This window comes from Artibeus jamaicensis, unplaced genomic scaffold (genome assembly GCF_021234435.1).
Source record: "Artibeus jamaicensis isolate MK-2021 breed Jamaican fruit bat unplaced genomic scaffold, CSHL_Jam_final contig_470, whole genome shotgun sequence".
Taxonomy (NCBI): domain Eukaryota; kingdom Metazoa; phylum Chordata; class Mammalia; order Chiroptera; family Phyllostomidae; genus Artibeus; species Artibeus jamaicensis.
Genome location: NW_026521849.1, coordinates 1,412,886 through 1,437,212, shown reverse-complemented (window position 1 = coordinate 1,437,212; position 24,327 = coordinate 1,412,886). Strand labels below are relative to the sequence as shown.

Below are 24,327 nucleotides of genomic sequence, written 5' to 3'. Positions count from 1 at the left end.
AGGACATGATCAGAGCCCTCAGGACAGCACAGGGCCCTGGGGTCTCTGGTGGGGATGCAGGTTTGGCCCAAGGAACATCCAGAGGCATAGCAAGGGGCGTGGCAAGGGCCCAAGTGCACAAGAAGTTATGCAGGTCAGGACCGCCTACATTGTCAGTAAGTCCCCATTGAAGTTGCTGCATAGGCCCACCATGTGCTCATGGTAGCCACTGGTCACTTGCAGAGACAGCACATGTTGCCAGTTGTAGACCAGGCACAGTATAGTGGCTCTTGCTCCAAACCTCCTTCTGCCGATAGTTCCGAGCTGCAGAAGTACAACTGCAGCTGTCAGTTGCTCAGGATTTCTGGCATCTGCTGCTGGTTCAAAAGCAGACAACTCAAGAGCTGGAGCCAGCAGAAAGGCTACATTCCTGAGCATTTGAGGAGGGATAAGGGATAAAAGCAGAGGAGTTAGATATTGGGATGCTGAGGGAGTGAGGGCTTAAGGATCTGGGGGGTCTCATTCTCATCCACTAACCAGGAGACTTGTTTCCAGTACCTAGATGTGTCCTCATGCAAAACTCAGAGGTTCTTGTCTCAGGAATTCAGACAAGTAATTCCACTAAGGAGCTCCTCTTCCAGTTAAAAAGAGAGCCTTCATACAGGACCCAAAGGTCTTTCTCCAGATTACCACTTCTCCCATTCCATGATTTCCTTTTATTTTTTCTTGCACCTACCCAAAAGGTTCCCAACATATCTTTCACTTTCTCCTTCCCTGCCTGCAGTCTGGTCCAATCTCCATCATCTCCTGCCTGGACTATTGTAGTAGCCTCCTCACTGGTCTCCCAGTGCTTCCTTCACTAGCCCTATAGCCTGGCCCACATGGCAGCCACAGAGATCTTGTTAACACCCAAGTGAAATCTCATTTCTCCTCTGCACAAAACCTTTCCTTGGCTCCCACCTCACACAGAATAAAAGCTTTTTTAGGATAGGGAGCACAACTCTCCTCACTGCCAAAACCCTCCAATGGCTTCTTGTGCTGCTTAGAATAGAACACAGACTCTTCCCAGGGGCCTACAGCACCCTGCATCACCTGCCCCCTTCTCACTCCCCAGTCTCAACACAGCATCACTTCCTTTTCCCCACCACACTTCAGCCACAAGACCTCTTTCGGTCCCCTTTACTCACCATGCACCCCCCAGCCCTTGGACTTCTTTACATGCTCTTCCACTTGCATGGAATGCCCTTTCCACCCCCTATGTAGTTAATTGCAACCTGATCATCCTTCAGATCTCAACTGAGGCATCACTTCCTCTAGGAAGCCTTGCTCAACTTCTCTTCCTGGATTAGAGTTTTGGTGTAGATTAGAATGTGAGCTAAAGTATAAGCTCCCCAAAGCAGAGATGCAGTCTGCATTGCTCATTGTTGCATTTTCAGTGCCTAGAATAGGTCTGGCCTGAGGTAATTCTTTTAAAACATTACTTTTTTTAAAAAGCAGGTATTTACTGCATGCCAGGTACTGCTCTATAAACTCATTTTTAAAAATGCCACAACAACCTTATGATGTTGGTATTATAACCACATTTTACAGAGGAGAAAATAGGGGGTCAGAGAGTGACTTGCCCAAGATCACACAGCTTGTAGTTGAATTTTAATTCAGGCCTCTTGGCTCCAGAGTCAAGCTCTGAACTATTATGAATATATGAATTGAAGTCCGTGTCTTCATTTTTAAGAAACTCTATATTCCCTTTGAGTATCCCTTCACTTTTCACCATCTCCAGCTGTTTTTCAGGACTGGAAAAGATTGGGTGAGAGCCTCCTAATTCCAGGGTTACAGAAAACCCTCGAGTTCCATAGTGTAATATATTCAGAACCATGGTCGGCATTCAGCTACACGGAGTCCAGATACACAAAGCTGCCACCTGCTCAGTGATTTCTCATGTTTCAGTGATGATTTAAGCTACCACTTTTATAAAATGGGGATGATAAAAGACCTGCCTCCAGGCTTGGCTGTTAGGAATACATTATATAGAAGCACATACTACTCAATTCATTAGTCTGGACTATTTATAAGTCAGGCAGTACAAAACAAAACAAAAAATGGTTAAAAACTTGTGCTCTGGAAGCAAGAGGACTTCAGTTCAAAGCCTGGCTCTGCAGCTTTCTAGCTGAATGAACTTGGCAAAAGATTTGAGCTCCAGCCCTTTCCCCATCCCTTCTCCAGGGAAAAGGAATTATTACAATCTTATTGTGGAGACTATCTCAAAGACTAGCACAAAAATTAAGCATTCAATATTAGTTATTATTATTTTATCCATTCCCCCTACCATATTGTTCACATTTTACTCTGTAATAAAGAGAAGAACACATGACCTTCTACTTCTCTTAGCCCAGCACCTGGAATATGATGTGGCACCCATCTAACACAGTATAACTATTATATTATTAGTTACTATTCATCCTTCAACTATATACCGAGTGCTGGGCACTGTCACAGGTGCTGGCAATTCAACAGTGAACAAAGCATTTTTGTGAAAATATGATTTCATGGAGCTATTTGGGGTGACACAAATGTTCTATAGTCAGGTCTAGGCAATGGTTAGATGGGTGCATAGATATGTGAAAATTCATCAGGCTGGATACTTAAAAATTGTACAAATAACTGTGTATCTTAAAACTTACTCAAGGAACAACTGTGTAGCAGAGAAAGAGAGTAAGTAAGTATATAGAAAGTGATATGTGCTGTGAAAAAATGCAGGGGAGGGCTAGAGATTGTAGATGTTGGGGTGGTGATTTTAAATTGGGTGGTCAGGTTGGCCTCAGTAAGGTGACATTTAAACAAGGAGTTAAAGAAGATGAGGGCAAGCGCCATAACAATAGCATGGGGGAAGCCAGTGCAAAGGCCCTGGAGCAGACTGGAGAAAGTAAGGTGGCCAGTGTGGTTGGAACAGAGTAAAGGAAAGACAAAAGTGAAGATGAGGTCAAAGAAGTAAAGGGAGCAGACCATATGGGACTTCACAAAACACTGAAAGGACTTTGCTTTTGCTGGGAGTAAGGTGGGATGATTGCATGGGAGGATTTGAGTGCAGGAAGGACTTGACTTGCATTTAAAAACTTTCTCTTTGGCTGCTCTGTGAGCAATTGAATGTAAAGCTATATATTCCTGTACATGATCCCCAGGGATCTCATTACCTGTCCACCTCATGACTCTCTTGGGCCCCAGCGCTGCTCGCTGGCCATCAGCTTCCCCATGGCCTGGGCTAAAAGCTGGCGCCATAGTGGTGCTGGAGCTTTAGTATGCCCATGAGTACACTGTGCATCTCCAGGTGGTGCATGGCATTGTGTATATATGCCACCTTGGCCCAGGTGAAGCCCTGAGCCAGGGCTTGGCTTTGGTCAGAATGCTACCAGTGATGTTGCTCAGAGCTGGTGGGAATGAGGCGCTAGTACATGCTGGACAGCAAACTCTGGTCTAAGAGATCACCAGCACCCCCACAACAGAAAAGCCCCACTGTACTGTGACCTGGAAGCTGTGGCTGAACGTGCCCACCCAGAGCATGAACTGAAGAAGGGATCATAGGTGACGCCCCTACTGGGTGCAGGCGTAGCCAGGAAAAGCACTTGCATGTGAGCAGAGGAAAGTATCACAAGCAGGCACACCAGATCCACCTCAAAATGCAGCATGGTGCCAGGGCTCAGAGCCCACACCCCTTCAGCACCTTCTCCCCGGCCCTCCCCAAAATGCAGTCTGCCCTGGCTGACAGTGGTCCATACACAAGGTCTCTGGCCTGGCACCCACAGGAGCAAAGGGGGGTGGGACACTGTGTAGTCATAGGTCCAGCAACTCTGTGGCAGCAATTGTTCAGGCATGTGGCTACAGGTGTTGTCTCCTGCTTGCAGACAACTGTGGCTAGCAGTAGCATGACGGGATGAGTGGCCACAATGGGGGCCCAGTAAGTTCTGTGCTCTGTACCTGCAGCACCTAGAAGGGTTCAGGATGCTCGAGAAGTAGCTGGTAGGCGGCATGCTCAACGCTGTTCAGCAGCACTGGCAAGGTAAACTCCTTCACCAGTCATGGGGCTGCCATGATGGTGCCAGTGTCACCACCATGCAGCCATCACCCAGCAGGCAGTGTGGCAGTGCTAGCTCTGCATCCAGGTGGGCATGCCCACACATGTTCTCCACTGTCACTCCTACCTGTTGAAACATGGCTAGGCACGCCCTGCTGCCAGCCACGCACAGAAAGCCTCATGGACTCACAGCGCTAGGTAGGCACACCACTGTGGTTGAGCCTGGCCTGGCCTCCAACCCTCTCACTGCAAAACCAGAGGGAAGCAACAGGGGAATCCCAGAAAAGGGCTCCACCTTCGAGTCTAGAGAAAAAAAGTAAAGCTGGGAGTCTCACCTGCCCAGAGCTGGGCCGAGGCCAGGCATGTTGTGGGGGCACTTACAGTCCCAGATGCCTGGGTCTAGCCCTTGACACACTCCCTGGGTCAGCATGCAGATGTCCCTACAAGGACTGACTTCAGCCTAACCTAGTGCCATTGATCATAATAAGGCTTAACCAAATGGGCAGGGCAGGGAGAAGGGGAAGAAGATAGAGAGAGAGAGGGAAGAGGGACAGAGAGAGAAGAGGAGAGAGACAGTTATGGGGAGAGGAGAAACTGAGATGAGCAGAAACACTGAAAGAGGAAGAGGAAAAATACAAGAAAATTACAGCCAAAAGGAGAGATGGTTGTTGGGAGAAGGACAGAGAGCATAAGGAATGAAGAGGAAAAGATAAGAGTGGGGGAGAGATATAAAGACCAAGAGAGAAACAAGAGATTTCTTCAGAAAAGGGCCCGTGAGTGTGGAGGACATGGTTGTGTTTGGAGGGGAGAGGGGTCCAAGTTTGAGAGAGAAAATTATGAATTAGAGTAGTAAAGGGGGCAAGGCAGGAATACCATGGTTCCTAAGAAAAGAGGGGCAGACTCTTGAGCCTGCTGAGGAGAGGCTTGAACTTTTGGGGTCCCGGGGAGTTGGGGGCAAAGAGCCAGGACTCCTGGATTCTGAGAAAGGAGGGGTCTGTGTCTGAGGGAATAGAGAATTGGAGACCTGCACTCCTAGGTCATGGAAGTAACTAGAGACAGAGGCAGGAGAAGGTACCCTCTGCCAGATGTGGAGGTCTGAAGAATCTGGGGTGGAGCTCCCCAAGGGAAGACAATGGCTTCCTCATTACTCTCATCCTCCTAGAGCAGTCTGAGCTGGAGGACAATGGAGCTTCATGGATGATCCAGGCGATCCATGGAGGAAGGACAAGACTGGTTCCAGACAGGGACAAGCAAGGGACCTCGGATACAGTTTCTAGCACCCTCCTCCCCTAAGTCCTAGAAGCCTGCACTCCTAGCCCCCTTCTCCCCCAGAACCCTTGCTTTGTAGGGGGAGTAGCAGAGAATTAAAGGAGGAACTGACTTTCTTAGAATAGCTTCATTTATCACCCACTTAAGATCCTTCCCAGATTCTTCAGTTTGGGGAAGAAGCTAAGGCTAGTGTAGAACCCAGTGGATGTGAGAGGTCTAAGGGGATAGAACAGGTGCCAGTTCTGGAGACAGAAACAGTAGAGGTCATCAACAGAAAAGGAAAATCAAGGCAGTGGGGCATGTGGGGAGGGGGTGCTGATGCCCCAGAAGGTGGTGAATGGAGAAGCAGGAAGGGGATCAGTTCCCAGCTCGGGGGGCCACAGCATTTAGGGCTGTGGATGAAGAGGAGGTTCCCAAAGAACTGATAATTTATACAGAGGACTGGGGAGAAGGATGCACCCTAGGGGTTTCACAGAGTTGAGGCCAGAATATACCCAGAATAAAGTTCTTTGAAGTCTCACATTTATACGGTAAATTTTTGCCAATTTTTCATTGACCTTCATCAGTCTATCCATGAGTTTTCATATAAAAAGATTTTCAAGCCCTGGTCAGGTACTCAGTTGGTTAGAACATCGTCTTGATATGCCAAGATTGTGGGTTCAATCTCCATCTGGTTAGAGCACATACAAGAAGCAACCACTGAATGCATAAATAAGTGGAAAAACAAATTGATGCCCCCCTCCCTCTCTCTCTAATATCAATTAAAAAAAAGATTTTCAAGTACTTACCAGTGACACCCTTTAGACACCCCTCTCATCCTCAACAGTGAAAATCTTCAAGTGAAAAGGAAGCTGTGGGCTCAATCTGTGGTTTTGTGTCCACCCAGCTAGTCTCCTGGTGCATTAGGGTGTCTGTCACTCAAGCTTTCAAGGTTCTTTATAAACCTGCCCACAGCAGCCAGATATTCCTAACTCTCTCCACAGGCAACCGAGTTCCCCACCCCAAACTTGTTCTCTGTCATCTGCCCTCAGCCACCCTCCCCATTGTAGTCAAGTGGATCTTTCTAGTCTTAACCTGACCCTGTTCCTCCCCATGGCTCCCCAGTGCTCTTGGCCTGGAATCAGAGCTCCTCAGCTTGGCAGCTGGTGACTGCCCACTTAGCTCAGCTGTTACCATCCCCCTTCTTCCATGCTTCTCTCCAGCTACACAGAACTTTGGCCAGCTCTTCAAGTGTATAATCCTCTGTCCCCCTTTCTTGTTGTTTGCACAAAATGTTCTCTCTCCTTGGAAGATCCTTTCTTCTGGCTTTCTTTGTAATATCCTGTAACTGTGCAAGGCCCAATGCAAAACGAAAATGTGGAGTCCCTTATCCAAAAATCATTAAGAGGGGAGGGTGGCATAAGGGGCTAAATGGTAATGGAAAAAATATAGTAATTTTTTTCAATCATTAAGAATTTCATAATAGTGACAGCAGGGCATTCAACCAAGTGCCAGGGGCATTCATAACAGTGACGTTCAACCAAGTGCAGGGTCTTCCTAAAAGTGGGGCTTTTTGTGACTGCACAGGTCATACTGCCATGAAGCTGGCTCTGCCTTAAGGAAAACTTAGTCTTCTCACCTCCCATCCCAGGCTGTAAGAAGCCCCCTCAGGACTCCCAAAGTTCCTTGGGCTTAAACAGGCCCTAATGATTCGCACCTGTGCTTCCCCCACCTTCCCTACCCCCAACCCTGGCCACTCTGGACTACCATTGTTTGGTATCTATTTCCTCCACTGGACTGGAACTCTGAGAGGGCAGGGTCTGGGGCACTGGTCAGGGCAATGCTGAGCACTCTTACCTATTATGCTTTGTGAGGCATGAAAGGGCACGACACCAGGGAGGATAAAAGGCAACTGCTCAGGTTCGACTCAAAGAAGAGGACCCCTTTATCTGATTCTCCCACATATGTGCTCATGTAAAGAGCTGTGAAAGCTTGGCATAAGATAAGGCCCTGCAAGGGATCACAGGTATGCCCAGAAACTTGACCTATGTTGGATTAGCCACACCCAGACACAAGGGTTGGATTGGGCAGCAGGCAGACAGCAGCAGGACCAGTCACTTAAAAAAAAATCTCCAGTAACTGGGCACTTTGGCACCAGGAAAGCCATCTCAGAAATGTGCAGGGCATTTTTAAAGCCAGACAGGGGATGGGCAGTGGAAGGAGTAGCACTCCCTGAACTCAGGAAATTGGTGAACTCAGCTGGGCAGTGTTGGACAAGCTACATTTCAACTTTAAATTCTAGATACATGTGATTGTTTATTTGCCTAGTCATATTCTTTCTGCATGGGGGTGGGAGCACCCTGCTCCCATATACTTCCTCCAACCCTCCCTGCTTCCACACATGTAATAAGCTACCATTGGAGTGTGGACCCATTTTGTGGGCCCACATTTTCTGTGTCCATATGCCCCCAACCAGCTACTGTCTCTGCCTTGCAGAGCCCTGGTCCACTGTTTTGCCTAGTGCTTGAACCTGGAAAAGGTCATTAACTCCTATGTTACAGAGAGGTCAGCTCCCCCATCTAAGGAATGGATCCTTGGATATTGGATACCAGGGCCCCACTACTCTTCTTCTCTACTTTCTCTGCAATTTTGCCTGAGACTCAGGTAGTTGAACTGTGATCCACACTGTCCTTATCTGCATAGGTGAGCGGAGGCTTCTGGTGAGGTAGTCTCAAATCTCTCCAATCCATCCACTCAGGCCTCAACCTGGGCTGGGTCAGTCTTCTGCGTGGACTATTGCAGTAGCTTCCTCCCTGGTCTCCCTGCTTCACTTTTGCCCCCACATGTGAACACACCTGCCAATGGAGCCTTTAGGATCACAACCCTCCTCACTTCTCAAAATCCTTCAAGGGTTTCTCATGCCACTTGGAATGAAATCCAGACTCCTCCCAGGGGCCTACAGCACCCTGCATCACCTGCCCCCTTCTCACTCCCCAGTCTCAACACAGCATCACTTCCTTTTCCCCACCACACTTCAGCCACAAGACCTCTTTCGGTCCCCTTTACTCACCATGCACCCCCCAGCCCTTGGACTTCTTTACATGCTCTTCCACTTGCATGGGTTGACCCCCCCTGCACTGCACCCTCCCCCCACCCCCCGCCCCGGTGTAGTTAACTGCAACCTGATCATCCTTCAGATCTCAGCTGAGGCAATGCTTCCTCCAGAAAACCTCTCTCAAACCTCTCTTCCTTGGTCAGCGCCCCTGGTTACAGGGTCTCACAGTTCCATGTCTCTCTTGCATGGCCCCACTTGTCACACAGATTATTACACTTGCTTATGTGATTATGTGCCATTTGTTTCTGCCACCAAATGGCGAGGTATGTGAGGGCAGGACAGGCTCAAGTTCCTTACTGAATCTCCCGCATGTAGCACAAATAGGCACGGACTAAGTTAATATTTTAAGAACAGGGTTGAAGAACAGTGCACTCTGGCTCCCCCTCATGGCAGCAACTACCTCTAGGTATTCAAACCTCCTCTTCCCCAGGCCTTTTCCTCAATATACCTCCCAATCTCTGCTGGCTGCTCCTGACCTGTCACCCAAGGGTAACAAGAGAAGGACCTAATGATGCTGCTGGAACACTTGGGAGTCGGGCCAGATCCCTGGGACTCAGGTTGTTCCCGTGGCCAATGGAGGATCACTTCCAAGGCCTGTATACATCAACAAAGCCCCAGCACCCCACATCATGAGAATAGCCAGCCCAGTCTTGGGCCCTCTTTTCCCTGTTCCTCACACCAGCATCACTGCGGAGAAGACTTAGAGGACCCAAATTCCCTCCACATCTCTTCCTCTGGACCCACCACTAGAAGCAGCCTGAAAGCAAAGAGTATTCTAACCCTTACTGCTAGTTCCATTTCTGGATCTTTAAGGAGGCCTGAAATTTCTAAGACCTGGGGTTTGGTCCTCTGAACCTCTTGGTGTCTGAGGGGCACCTAGCGCAGTCCAAGACAGAGTGACAACGAGCCCTGGAGAGATGTGGGGCAGAAAGTCCCAGATCAACCTGAACAAAAGCTCTAGGCCCACAGAATCACAGGTCTACACTCCCTATCTATTTTCTTACCTGCTACTCTCAAATCAGCTGAGTGGCACCTGTCCGACTGAACCCCTAACACTGCTCTCACTGAAGCCTCAATATCATTAAACATGATAATTACTTGAGTTTGACCTGCTTGGTTTGCTTCACTCTGTCCCTCTACCTGCTGCTCCTGTTTAGTCTTTAAGTCTAGGTTTTTCTGTCTCTTAGACATGGGAGGTCCCAGAGGCTGTCTCACTACCCTGGTGGTCTCAGTTCCCCATCACTTCTGACACAGCCCTCATTTCTGTCCCCAGCTCCTGCCTCAGACCAATGGTCCTGATACCTCCTAGTTGTCACCCTCTGGATGTCCTCTGGGCCCTCCACATCCAACAGGTCCCACATTGGCCTCAGCATCTTCTCCAAATCTCTTTTCCCTGCTACTATATCATAGAGCTCTATTGTCCCCTCCCTGGCATGGACACTTCCCTCCCCTATGGCCCTTCAGCTCCGTAACGCATCTGCTCAGCTTCTTGAACGTCTGTCTCACTCAACCCTAACTGCTTTGTCCAGCCCTGTCCTCGCCCACCCAGGCCCCCACCCTGGCTTCCACCCAGGCTCCCTGCCTCAGTCTTCCCCTTTGGTCCATCTTCCTCATGGTGACTAGAAGGATCTTCCTAAAGCCCCAACCTGACCCTGTCCTCCCCTGCATAGAATCTTCCAGTTTCCCAGTCTGAGCTCCTCAGCCTAGAAAACCTGGGCCCTGCTCATGTTCAGGACCCTCCTGCCTCAGCTCTACCACAGTACCACCAGTGTCTGGCACTTACTAAGTCCTTGGTTGTACTGTGCTCTCTGCCTGGAACACCTTTCCTTCTATTCTGGGCCAATTACCTTCTTCGGATGTCATTCTCAGGTCACATGTCTCCTCCAGGAAGCCGTCCCTAACCACACTCTAGGGCCCAGGCTGAGTCAGGCACCTTTTCTAGGCTCCCACAATCTCCCTGGCTTCCCTCATTACTACATCCCTGATCTCTCAGTTACTGTCTGAGGGGAAATCTTGGGGATGTCACAGTCACCACAGCATCACCCAGCATATGTTCAGAGACAACACTCAAAGAATGTCTGTTGACTAAATGAATGACCATCCGCAGCCTCATCCAGGTACCTTGGACAGAACTAGGCAGGTCTCTCCCCAGAGGAGGTGTCCCCAGCTCCAGACCCCTGCATGATTCCCCGCAACTTCCACACACAGAGACAAGGGCAAGGGCCCAGGCCCAAGCTTAGAAAAATATGACTTTCTTGTTGTGCCCCAGTGCCCCTGCCACCCTCCCCATCAGTTTTAAAAACCGTGAACAATTTGGTGAGTCTGAGGCCGGGTCCCATAGGGTGCCTGGGTCCTGCCATCCCTTGGGCCAAAAAAGTCATTGTGGTGGGCATGAAGCTAGGGTCCCGTGGGTTCATGGCTGGGCCCCCAGGGCTCACAGTCCAGCTGGACCACAGTGTGGGCCCTGGGTGCAGAGGGCTCAGGGGCAGAGAGGGCCGGTGTGGCACCGTTGGTCTGGGAGCAAACGTTGCTGACAGGTGCAGGTACCTTGGCCTTGCCTGGGGGCTGGCCACCATGCACCTTGTAGCGCATAAGCAGGACGAAGATGAAGACCAGTACAGAGGCCACGATGACACCACCCAGCGCGATGATCATGGTGCCACCCAGAAATGGTGCATGTGGGGCCCCGCAGGGGTGCAGTGCAGGCTCTGTGGAGAAGTGAGCACAGCCCACAGGTCGTGTGGCTGTCAGCCCCGTGGCGCTGTCCTCATACACTGCTAGCACGCACAGATCGTAGGTGCGGCCTGATGCCAGGTCGGTCAACAGGAAGGAGTGGCTGTCAGCTGAGATCATCCTGGAAGGACAGGCAGGTAGGGGTCAGGTCTCCAGCTGCCCAGCACCTACCCTGCACTCTGCCACCCTCCTGTCTAGAGGATTTCCCCCCAGTCCAGCTGCCTCATTTCACTCCGACCTCTCAATTACCACTGCTGGAATTCTGTTTAGTCTGATACCCAGTCAGTGGCCTGACTGATACCCCCCAAGTCTATCAGCCAATTTTACCTCAGCCCACTGCTAACTTTACTGTCACATTCCTCTCAAATTCCTCAATTTTTTCTCCCTCTAGTCCCCATGCTCAAATTCCCCCCACTGCCACTGTTCCCCTTCCCCTGTGCTCTACTGGCCAGTTCCTCTGTGGCCTACCACTTGAGTTTTCCCACTATTTCATTTTATACAGTTGCCCCATTTCCACCTTGCACTGCCAACCCAATTTCCCACCAGGATGCAACCATGATTCCCTCTAGCTTTGCTGCCCAATCTTGCTCCACTCCTCTACCTGATTTCACTCTGGTCCCCCACCCTGTTCTCCCAACTTCCCACCAGCCCACTACCTGAACTCTTTCTAGCCCTGCTGACAGAAATTTCTCCAGCTCACTGCCCAATTTTGTCCTCGCTCTATCTGACCCTCCCTCTACTCCAATTCCTATTTCCTTTTAACTCCCTATCCAATTTCCCTCTAATTCCACCTCCATCTCCCTTTAGACCCTTTGCTTCCATCCGACTTTCCTTTAGCCTGTGTCCAATTTCTCCTTGCCTCTAGTGTACAACTGGATTCTCTCTAATCTAACTGCCTGATTCCTCTACATCGCTGATGGCAATTTCCTTCTAACTCACAAATGAACGTTCTCCTAGCCTTATGTCTATAGTCTTGATTTCCAGTGAGGCTTGTCATCTAATACCATTTTCATTAAACTGATGTGCCTCAGCCACCGACTTTTCTCCATTGCCTTATTTCTTTCCAGCTCTGCTACTGATTCCTTTGATCTCTGTTGCCTACTTTCTCTTCATCCTTACTTTTCCCATTTCCTTTCATCCCTAGCACCCAATTCCACTATATTTTCTTGTAGCAGAGCATCCTGTTGAAGATTTAACTTGCTTTATGATCAGTTTTACTCTTAAATTGCTTTAATAAGGTAGGTACAGAAAAATCTATGATTGTCTCTGGGAGGGTAACTTTCTAGGAGAGCATTCATCCCATCCCCTGCCACAGGCACAGTGGACAAGATTTGTGTGATTTTCAGGTGTGGATTGTCCATAAAATCTATTGAGTACTGCCTGGGAAAGGGAGTGGAATGAACTCATTAGAGTTCCAGGATTGAAAAGGAGATGAAATGATGATCTCTTGAGGCAAGGGCCCCTGGGGAGGAAAAGGAGATCTAGAAGCTGGGTTTGCAAAGTGTAGACCCCAGTCTTAGGGAGGCTTAGTCCTCTGCAACAAGGCCTTGGGGACTGCACTCTTGGCCCAGCTGGCAGTGAGAACAGGAAGCCATCCACAGCTATCCATGCAAGGATGGACTGAAGTGCCAAGTCAGAGCCACCACTACTAACCACATGTGGCCACAGCAGATATACCAAGTACTCTCCAGCTCAGGGGCAGAAACTGTGCTGACCCACCTCCTGGAGTGTGTAAGCTCCAGGTTTTGTGTTTGCAACAACAGGGGATGGGAATCCCCAACAGTGGCAAGCTGAATATTCCTGTTTACCTCATGGGTGGAACTTGAACTAGGTTTAATTTAGAATATCAAAAATTGAGATGTTGCCATATAAGAACTCCAAACATTGGAGCAGTTCACACTGCACGACCCAAAGCTGAGTTTCTATTTAATCTTTACTACTTAAATTTGTTTATATCTCCCCAAGCTTCCCTCCCTCCACCAACTCTTTATGTTTTTGGCTTGGTTACTTTTTACTCTTGCTGCCTAATTTCCTATATATGTCTGTCACTATTTACTTTTGCCCATTTATTTCATTTTACCACTACTGCCAGATTTCTTTTACCCTCTCTGCCTGATTTCTTTCACCTCTGCTGTCTGATTTCCTTTGTAACCTTGCAGCCTCATTTCTCAGTTGTGCTATAGCCTAGGTATCAGTAGACCTGTCTCTAACCCTCCTTCCACCTTACTCCCTGACCCAAGCTGCCCACTGCCTTGACACTGCACCTGTAAACGAGGATGTCATCAGATGAACTGTTGTACTGGATCTGGTACATGCGAATGCCTGGGATAGGCTGCTGATCTGGCCACTGAACAAGAGCAGCTGTAGCCCCATGCTCAGTCACCTGGACACCGCGGTCAGTAGGGGGCCCAGTGTCAACTGCCTTGGCAGAAGCGGAGGCAGAGGCAGAGGCAGCAGAAGGTGGGGTAAGGACATCAGGATCCCCGTCCCGCGGGGGGTCACAGCTGGTGCTGTTGGCTAGCTGCGGGGGTGGTGGGGGACCCACAGTTAGCTCAACAGCAGCCGTGGCCTCGCCAGCTGCATTGGCCGCAATGCAGGTGAAGATGCCGCCATCACCTGGCTCAGTCACCAGCAGCTCCAGTGTCCCATTAGGGAAGGCGCGAGCACGGCTTGAGTTTCCCAGCAGCCGCCCCTGCGGTGACACCCAACGCACGCGGGGCTCAGGGTCCCCTACTGCCCGACAGCGCAGGGCAGCTGGCCGACCAGCAGGCACTGCCAGGGGTGGTGAGCGGTGAGTTACTACAGGTGGCTCGCACACAAACTCCTCCTCGCCCACGGCCCAGAAGTAGCGGCCACCCAGAGCAGGTGGGGAGGCGCAGGCTTCAAGGTCGTCCTCCCTTGCCAGCCGCCGCAGCCACACCAGCTCACAGTTGCAGTGCAGTGGGTTCCCACCAAAGGCCAGCACCAGGGCAGAGGCAGGTGAGCCGCGGGGCCTGGCTAGCAGTGGTAGCCGGGAGAAGAGTGGGTCGGGTGGGATGGTGGTCAGGCGGTTGGAAGTCATGTCCAGTCGTGCCAACTTGTGTAGGCGGGAAAAGGCGCCGGCAGGCACAGAAGCCAGCAGGTTGTGGTCAAGGCCCAATGTATTAACGTTGCCTAGGCGGCCCAAAGCCTCCCAGGGCAGCTGTTCCAGGTTGTTGTAGGAGAGGTCGAGGTCCTCAAGTGTCTCAGCACAGTCGTCCAGGGCACCAGCCGCCAGTGCTGCCAGCTGGTTATTGCTCAGGATGAGATGGCGCAAATTGACCAGGCCGCGCAGCTGACCCTCCCCCAGTGAGGTTAGCCGGTTACCATCTAGATGCAGGGCACGGAGGGCACGAAGATCAGCAAAGGCGCCGGCTGCCACATGGCGGATGGTATTACGTGACAAGCTCAGGTGCAACAAGCCCGTCATGTTGGCCAGGTCACGGCGGCGCACAGCTGCAATGAAGTTGTCTGCTAGGCGCAGCTCAGCGGCCCGGCGGTCCAGTGAGGGTGGCACAAACAGAAGGCCTGCCCCTGGACACAGCACACTTAGGGGCAGTGACTGTGTCTGGCAGTGGCAGCGGCGGGGACACAGGCTAGATGTGGCTAGCTGGGGTGGAGATGAGGCAGGGGCCAGTGGTAGCAGGCAAAGGAGCAGCGGGAGGATGGCCATCTCGGGCAGGGGTGGCCTGCAGGGAAGAAGGGAGGCATTAGGGCAGGCTAAGGCCAGAAGAAGGGTGCGGGGGGGGGGGGCGGGGTCCAAGGCTGGGAGAGAAGGTCACAATGGGCTGAGAGCAGAAGAGTTGGTTAAAGATGGTCAGAGAGAAATGGTCAGACATATCAAAAGCTGGGGAAAATGGTCAAAGACTCAGACAGATATGTCTTGGGAGGACAGAGGGGGCAGAAATTAACAAAAATGGTCAGAGGGAAGAGATGTAGTTAGAAATGACTGGCGATGGTCAGGGAATGGGAGGGTTGGTCAAGGTGGGTAGAAGATAAGCAAGAGGGCTTTAGACATGGTCACAGAGAGATGGTCAAGGAAGGCCAAAGAGAGAAGACATGGTTAGGGTGAGGGTCATTAGAAGTAGTTGGATACAACCAGAGAAGAGATAGTTAGAGATGATTAAGAACATAAGCAGTAGGCAAAGAGAGGGGCATTGGTCAGGGCTGGTCAGCTCCAGGAGAAATAATAAAAGATGGTCAGAAAGGGTCAAAAACCAGAGAGGAGGAGAGGATAGCTGAGTGACAGGTGTGAGGAGGGGTCATCAGACAGAGGAAGGGCAGCCAGGGATGTTAGAAATGATAAGAGAGAAAGAGAAGAGAGGTGGTCAGTAAAGGCCAGAGATGGTCATATGGTTGTCAACTGACAGTTAGGGTCAGGGGTGGGAGCAGGGCAAGAGAGATAGTGAAGGATGGTCAGAGCAGGAAATGTGGACAGAGGGAGCTGGAGAAGAGAGGTGGGCAGAAGCTGCTGGGGAGAAGAGTCATAGACAGAAATATCAAAGATGGTCAGACAGTTGTAGGCCACACCTGAGAGTCAGGGCTGGACAAGAGCAAGAGAGCTGATGAAATATGATGAGGGAGCAGCACAGCAAAGATATCAAAGGTCGTCACTGAGTGAAGCAGTAGAGAGATGGCCAGAGAAAGGAGATGTGGACAGAGCTTTAAAGACAATCCAAGACAGAAGAGGTGGACAGAATTACTGAGATGAGTGGTGGCCAGAGGTGGCCAGAGAGAGGAGCAGTGAACACAAAGGTCAAATGTGGTAAGAGAGAGTGACAGAGAAAGGAGACAAGAGAGAGGAGTGGTGGGCAGGAGAGGCAGGCAGGAGAGGTGGCTGGAAATTGTCAGACAAGGTAGATGGGAAGAATTTAGAGGACTGACTGGGGTGGGTCACAGACCTGGAGATACCATCAAATGGGGAAGAGATCAGAGAGAGACAGGGCTGGCCAAATGTCTAGAGTGTCTGAGGCAGAGGAACTGAAGGGAGACCCACAGGTCATAGTGTCTGTTTCCAGGAGAAACCCCAAGAATTCCCTGGGATACTTGGGTCCTTACCTACCTCCACCCAAGCCACAAAGTCCCTCCCCAGTCCCTCCCCACCATGAATCACTGGGTAGCCTTACCTGAGCTAGAAGCTGCCCCACGGAGCAGAGTCCTCAGGCTCAAAGGGGGTCAAGGGTAGGAATGCTTGGTCATGCCTTCCCTGCCCATCTGTAGTGTCTCAGCTTAGATATGTGGTCATGGAGTCTCTAGGCCTTGATACGTGGAGTCCAAGATCCCCAAATGTTGGACCGCTAAGGTCCACTTTTAGAGACCCAAGCACCCTTTTGGGCTGTTCAGAGTCAGGACTGCTCAGCTCATTTTGGGATACTAAAGGGCCAAATGGAGAGTTAAGGGTCTAAGTCCTAAGTCCAGTCCTGGGATCTGGTACTGCAGTGCTGGGGTTAGTTATTGGGGTGCTAAGTCAAGTTTGGACGTCTTTAGTCCCAAATTCCAGAATTCAGGTTTGCAGCAAGGACTTTGGGCTGGAACTCAGGTTGAGGCCCCTTGGAATGCCAGGGTTCAGATTTTGAAATTTGAGGCCTAAATTTCAGGGTTCAGGTCCCAAATAGTGGACCCAGGGTATAGGCATGGGAACCTCACCCTAGATTTCAAGGTCCAGGGCTCAGAATTCAGAGTTCAGCTCCAGATTGGGGATTTTAGATGCCAAATCTTGAGGTTCAGGCTCCAAATCTTGGGATTCGTATTCCAAGTCTTGGGGCTTAGGTTCCAAATATTGCGGTCCCAGGGACTGATATTGAGATTCTAGCCCCAAATATTGGTGTTCAGACTCCAGGTCTTGGGGTTCCAGGCCCATCAGGGTCCCAGGGTCTCCAGATCTCTGGATCCAATCTTGGGGTGCAGGCCCCCGATGTAGAGGTGCAGGCTCTGGGTCTGTGGTGGTGGCTACCGGCTTGCTTCTCTGACTGTAGCAGGGGCTGGCCCGTAGCGAAGGGGTCGGCTGCAGTAGGGGTAGGGGCGGCCAGGAAGCCCCGGTGGCCGCGGTGGGGCGAGGCCTGGGCGGCAGCAGACGAACAGACAGGGACCAGCGGGGTGAAGGCACCGCAGAACTGTCAGGGACGCAGGGGGGAGGGGCCGCTCTCAGAGACCCCCCTCCCCCGCTGGGGCCGGGGCGGGGGCCGCGGCGGGGGCGCCTTGCAGGGGCCAGACGGGGTCCGTGCAGGTTGGCCAGGACCAGGTGCTCCCGCGGCCTCCTCGGCCGGAACCCGGGGCCGCGCGCGCACTCGCACTTAAAGGCGCAGGCCCCGCGCGCGCGAGCTTAAAGGTGTAGGCAGCCCTCCCTCGTTCAAAGGCACGTCCCTGGCCACGCCTCCATGGAGTCACCCAGGTGTTGCTTGGGAGCTAGCAAGCTTGGATACAGAGACAAGAAAGATGAGCAGACTTTGACTGAAGGACAGAGAGGAGTGGAATGAGAGATACAGAGAGATAGAAAGACAGCCATATTCAAGGAGTGATGGAAATACAGGCAGTGAGACACCCAGACAGAAATAGAACACAGGAGACGAGGACAAGTCAGAGATAGACAAAAACATAGAGAAAGTCTAAGAGACACAGTAGGTGGATGAAAGACAGAGACAGACAAGACTGAGCTGGGCAACTCAGCTGTGAGGATAGGTATGTGTGTGTATGTGTATATGTGTGTGTGTCCAGTTCTCATTCAGAGCATTGAATGGGGCCCTCCATCCCAGACTCCCTGGCTCCTCAAGCCTGTCTCCTTCTGCCCCTTTGTTTCAGCAGCACCTCCTTGGATGTCCTTTACACAGGTGGAGCTTCCTTACCTGGACCCTACCCAGGAACAGGCCTAATGTTTGAGGCCAGAGGGGAGACTCTGCTCCTTCCCAAGTCTCTGCCCTGGATGCAAAGGAAAAATTTGGCTCTGTGCCCTCTGGAATTGGAGGTAGATATTAAGACATACTGACCAGATATCCCATGGAGGAAGGAGAAGATAGGAAATGAGAAAGAGGCATGCAGCTTGCCAGGTTGACCCAGAAAAGTGTGTCCATTGATTTCCTCTCTCCCCCCATTCACATCCAATGCCCCACAGAGGACCCTACTGGAATTGCACCAACACATGACTGACCAGGAGCCGAGTCTGTCTATCCTGATTCTTGTGAGAGAATAGGGGAGGGAAGGGTGGAGTGTCCCACATGTCTCATGGTGATGGTATTGCAGGAAGAGGGATGTGGGTAGTGGTCTACAAGCTGGACTTGGGAACTTGGTTATAGCAACACGGGGGACCTGATCTTTTGGAAAGGAACACAGCCTTGGCCTGTGGTCATGGTCCCAGCCTGGGGGAACCTGGATGGTCACAAACTACCCTTAGCAATCCTCATCTGAGTGGAGGAGTAAAACGACCTTGGTCAGGGCAGGGACAACCACCTTGGCCTCCCTAGCTCTGCTGAAAGTTTTTTTTTTTGCTTGTGGAATACTAAAGTTTTTTATTTATTTATTTTTTATTGATTATGCTGTTACAGTTGTTCTATTCCCCCCTTCATTCCCCTCCACCCTACCCCCTCATTCCACCATTACCCCCCCTTTAGTTTATGACCATGTGTCTCAAGTTCTTTAGATTCTATATTTCCCATACTATTCTTGCCCCCCATCTATTTTCTATCTACTGTCAATGCTACTTCTTTTCTGTACCTTCTCCCCCCTTCTCCTCCTCCCTCTCCCCTGTTGCTAACCCTCCTTGAGATCTTCATTTCTATGTTTCCACTCCTGATCTAGCTGTCCTCTTAGTTTGCTTTTGTTTTAGGTGTGGTTGTTAATAACTGTGAGTTTGTTGTCCTTTCACTGTTCATGTTTTTTTAACTTCTTTTTCTTCGGTAAGTCCCTTTAACATTTCATATAATAAGGGCTTGGTGATGATGAACTCCTTGAATTTGATCTTATCTGAGAAGCACCTTATCTGTCCTTCCATTCTAAATGAAAGCTTTGCTGGATAGAGCAATCTTGGATATAGGTCTTTGGATTTCATGACTTAGAATACCTCTTTCCAGCCCATTCTTGCCTGTAAGGTCTCTTTTGAGAAATCAGCTGACAGTCTGATGGGAAGTCCTTTGTAGGTGACTGTCCCCTTATCTCTTGCTGCTTCTAGGATTCTCTCCTTCATTTTAATCTTGGCTAATGTAATTATGACGTGCCCTGGTGTGTTTCTTCTTGGGTCCAACTTCTTTGGGACTCTCTGAGCTTCCTGGATTTCCTGGAAGTCTATTTCTTTTGCCAGATTGGGGAAATGCTCCTTTATTATTTGTTCAAATAAGTTTTCCACTGGTGGCTGTGCCTTTCCCCCTTCTCATACCCCTATAATTTGGATGTTGGAGCGTTTAAAGATGTCCTGGAGGTTCCTAAGACTCTCCTCATTTCTTTGAATTCTTGCTTCTTGACTCTTTTCTGTTTGGCCATTATTCGCTTTCTTCTGGTCCACTCCATTGATTTGAGTCCCAGTTTCCTTTTCATCACTATTGGTTTCCTGTGCAATTCCATTCATTTCAATTAGTTTTGCCTTCATATATTTGTCTAATTTGTGACTATAATCAACCAGTTCTGTGAGCATCCTGATCACCAGTGCCTTAAACTGTGCGTCTGAGAGTTTTGCTATTTCTTCATCACTTAGATTTATAGGCTCTGGGGCTTTGAGATCTTCTTGAGCCATTTTTGGTCTGTTCGCACCCTTTAAGTGTGAGGAGGGGAGCCTTGGACTCCCAGGTCACTGGGTTGTGAGGCTGTATGTGGGGGTGTGGTCAGAGCGGGGAAATGGCAGCACCCTCTGCTGTTTCATGCCGCTGGGTAGGAGCAGAGCCTTAAGTGGTTCTCCAGGGCCTGGCCACTCAGAGTCGCTGGGTTATGACGCTATATGTGGAGGTGGGGTCAGAGCGGGGCAATGGCGGCGCCCTCCCCGCCGCTTGCTGCGGAGACCCACTGGGTCCCAGTCCAATCGCCCACTCCCTCGCTTGTCTATCTGCGCACAAATGCGTGACCACAGTCAACCCGCAGCCCTGCTCCTCCGCTGTTTCCCCGCGGTCGCTCGCTTGGTCACTCGCTCGGTCGCTCACTAGGTCCAACCCTGCACCTGGATTCCGCGCGCATGAGTCCCTCTTACCGAGTTTTCCTGTGCAACCCCGCTCCACCAGTTGCTGGTTTCGCTCCTTACCGGTCAGACTGAAGAATTTGTTGTTAACAGACTTCCGAAAAGTTCAATTTTCTGTGTTCTGGCTGTGTTTTCTGTTGCTAATGTTTAGTTGTCTCTAAACTTGGTTGTGTGAGAAGGCACAGCATATCAACCTATGCCTCCATCTTGGCGGAAGTCCTGGAATCTGCTGAAGGTTTTAAAACAGACTTTGGCTCTTTCCACATATGTGTATTGAAAAATTGCAGCTAAAATTAACTCAGCTCTAGTGCTCATCTTTGCAGATCACTAGCAAAGTTCATCAGTGCTCCTGGCCCAGCACAGTGGATACTGGTTACACAGACACTCAGAAGAAGAACACAGAAGCTTCAGGGATGCTTTAGAAATGGTGAAGGTAGTGGGAGACAGAGGGAAACACCTGAAGATAATCCTGGGAGCAGACTGGAATTAGAATTCAGTGGAACTGCTTTGTTGGGGGGTGATCCCAAGAAATGAGCAAGGGAGGGGGCAGACTGAAACAGTTGAGGGATAGTGAATACAAGGTGGAGATGAAAAGCAGGTCTCCTTTCCAGGCAACTAGGGATCAGTTTTTCTCAGGAACATTAAGGAACCTTGTAGAACACATCAGAATTGTCTTTCATCCTCTTTCCCCTTACAAAGTTCAGAGCATTTATCCACCCATTCTTCTTTTTTAGATTTTTATTTCTTTATTATTTATTTACTTTTAGAGAGAGGGTAAGAGAGGGAGAAAGTGAGGGAGAGAAACGTCGGTCAGTTGCCTCTTGTATGCCCCCAACTGGGGATGTGGCCCACGACCCAGGCATGTGCCTTGACTGGTAATCAAACCAGTGACCTTTCGGTTTTCAGGCCAGTACTCAATTCACTGAACCACACCAACTAGGGCGTATCCACCCATTCTTATGACCTTGGTGATTATTAACCCTTTGGAGGGAGGGGTTGGTACTAAGAACCATCTGTGATCTGAGGCAGAAAAGCAGGGAGGGGTGCTTTGTGTGAGCTAGACCAGTGATCCTCACATATTAGCTGCATTAAGAGCACTTGGAGGACTTGTTAATCATAGATCTCCAGGCCCCAACTTGAGAGTTTCTGATTCAGTAGGTCTGAGATGGGGCCCAAATATTTGTATTTCTAACAAATTCCCAAGTGATGCTAATGCTGCTGGTCCAGGAATCACACTTTGAGAGAATCAATGGGCTAAACCTGGGACATTTGCAATGTGCATAGAACTCTTCACCACAGATATGTCAAAAACTGGTGAATTGAGAGGGTGAAGCACCTCAAATGTGTCCTGAAGAGACCGAAGTATTCAGAGACATAAAGAGGGGTTTGGAAACAGAGACAGGCAGAGGCAAAGATGCTAGTTCTGTACTTATTGTAGATTTGTATGCTAGATGACACTGCAGCAAAGTAGTGACTGAGACAGCACCAGGTCCTGTCTCCACTGAACTCACATAAAGAGGCTTCCTGGAGGAAGGGACCTATATGCTGAGACCTGAAGGATAAATACAAATGAAGCAAGTGGACAAAGAAATCCCCAATGCTGTTTGTGTGCAGATCACTGCTGTGTTAATGCCATAGCATATGCAGTCTGGGGGCCCTGGGGTGCCTAGATAGTACTGTGCATGGGTGTGCATGTACTTATTTAGCTCCTGGAAGGGGATTCTGGTAGGATGGTTGTCTTGGGGACTCCACTTAATTGCTCCATTTACTTAATTTCAGCATCTGAAGAAGAAAACAGAAGCAGCAGAAACAGCCACAGCAGGAAGAATGAGATTAAGCTGCCTGAGAGCTGAGGGAACCTAGGTGGAAAGAGGACTTCTAGTATCCATACACAGAATTTGCCCATATATACAGAGATAAACTCAGGGGACACACCCATACTCACACATGCACATCATGTACTCAGTGGCTCAGCAGAAAACACATGAACACAGCAGGCATATGGAACATACATACACATGGACTTATGTACAAATTCAGGGGACATACATATGGGCACACTTAAAAACACACACACAGACTCGCAGACATGTGAGAAGGTACATGTGTAGAAACATTCTACACTACACACAAATTCTCTTTGTTTTTTTATTAAAGATTTTATTTATTTAGACTTCCGCCAAGATGGAGGTATAGGTGGATGTGCCGTGCCTTCTCACACAACCAAGTTTAGGGACAACTAAATATTAGCATCAGAAAACACAACCAGAACATGGAAAATTGAACTTTTCGGAAGTCCGTTAACAACAAATTCTTCAGCCCGACCGGTAAGGGGCGAAACCGGCGTCTCGTGAGGGGTTACACAGGAGGACTCTGGTCGGACGGACCCAGGGGCAGAATCCAGACGCGCGAATCCAGACGCACGGGTTCGAAACGCAGGATTGGACCTAGTGAGTGACCGAGCAACCCACCGGGTGAGCGACTGCTGAGGAGACAGTGGGGAGGCGGTGCTGCGTGTTGACTGCGGTTGCCTATCTGCGGGCGAGCGGACAGGCGAGGGAGTGGGCGGCTGGACCGGGGCCGGCGGTCCCCTTGGCGTGCGGCAGTAGAGGGCGCCGCCATTTCCCCGCTCTGACCACACCCCCACATACAGCGTCACAACCCAGCGACCTGGGAGTCCAAGGTGCCGCTTCTCACATTTAAAGGGCCAGAACAGACCAAAAATGTCGCAGGAAGATCTCAAAGCCCCAGAGATAAATCTAAGCGACGAAGAAATAGCAAAACTCTCAGACGCACAGTTTAAAACACTGGTCATCAGGATCCTCACAGAACTGGTTGATTATAGCCACAAATTAGACAAACATATGAAGGTGAAACTAATTGAAATGAATGGAATTCCACAGGAAACCCGTAGAGATGAAAAGGAAACTGGGACTCAAATCAATGGAGTGGACCAGAAGAAAGCAAATAATGGCCAAACAGAAAAGAGTCAAGAAGCAAGAATTCAAAGAAATGAGGAGAGTCTTAGGAACCTCCAGGACATCTTTAAACGCTCCAATATCCGAATTATAGGGGTACCAGAAGGGGGAAAGACACAACCACCAGTGGAAAAATTATTTGAACAAATAATAAAAGAAAATTTCCCCAATCTGGCAAAGGAAATAGACTTCCAAGAAATCCAAGAAGCTCAGAGAGTACCAAAAAAGTTGGACTCAAGAAGAAACACACCAAGGCATATCATAATTACATTAGCCAAAATTAAAATGAAGGAGAGAATCCTAGAAGCAGCAAGAGTTAAGGGGATGGTCACCTACAAAGGAGTTCCCATCAGGCTGTCAGCAGATTTCTCAAAAGAGACCTTACAGGCAAGAAGGGGCTGGAAAGAAATATTCCAAGTCATGAAATCTAAAGATCTACAACCAAGATTGCTCTATCCAGCAAAACTTTCATTTAGAATGGAAGGACAGATAAGGTGCTTCTCAGATAAGATCAAATTCAAGGAGTTCATCATCACCAAGCCCTTATTATATGAAATGTTAAAGGGACTTATCTAAGAAAAAGAAGTTAAAGAAACATGAACAGTGAAAGAACAACAAGCTCACAGTTATTAACAACCACACCTAAAACGAAAGCAAACTAAAAGAACAGCTAGATCAGGAGTGGAAACATAGAAATGAAGATCTCAAGGAGGGTTAGCAACAGGGGAGTGGGAGGAGGAGATGGGCGGAGAAGGTACAGAAAATAAGTAGCATAGACAGTAGATAGAAAATAGATGGGGGGGGGCAAGAATAGCATGGGAAATATAGAACCTAAAGGACTTGAGACACATGGACATAAACTAAAGGGGGGTAATGGTGGGGATGGGGGGGCAGGGTGGAGGGGAATGAAGGGGGGAATAGAACAACTGTAACAGCATAATCAATTAAAAAAATAAATTAAAAAAAAAGATTTTATTTATTTAGTTACAGAGAGATGATAGAGGAGGGAAAAATAGAGGGAAAGAAACATCAG

General features: G+C 49.6%; 1 protein-coding gene across 2 annotated transcripts; it reads right to left on the bottom strand.

Annotated features, from left to right (window-relative positions):
- Positions 1 to 8,469: 8,469 nt before the first annotated feature.
- On the bottom strand, positions 8,470 to 17,432 carry LRFN3 (leucine rich repeat and fibronectin type III domain containing 3). 2 transcript variants are annotated; one of them, XM_037138442.2, is made up of 3 exons: positions 16,289 to 17,432; positions 13,409 to 14,851; positions 8,470 to 11,265 (listed from the first exon to the last, which is right to left on the bottom strand). In XM_037138442.2, exons 2-3 carry the CDS (start codon positions 14,833 to 14,835, stop codon positions 10,809 to 10,811), a joined length of 1,884 nt encoding a protein of 627 aa, XP_036994337.2. In that variant the 5' UTR covers positions 14,836 to 14,851; positions 16,289 to 17,432; the 3' UTR covers positions 8,470 to 10,808. The 2 variants fall into 2 exon arrangements, with proteins under 2 accessions (XP_036994337.2, XP_053523578.1); XM_053667603.1 differs by having other exon boundaries at positions 16,809 to 17,432.
- Positions 17,433 to 24,327: the final 6,895 nt, after the last annotated feature.

Coding starts and splice junctions, on each gene's coding strand:
- LRFN3 (XM_037138442.2), bottom strand. CDS start 14,835: ATGGCCATCCTCCCGCTGCTCCTTTGCCTGCTACCACTGGCCCCTGCC. Junction 11,266..13,408: donor GATGACATCCTCGTTTACAG/GTGCAGTGTCAA, acceptor CTGTCCTTCCAG/GATGATCTCAGCTGACAGCC.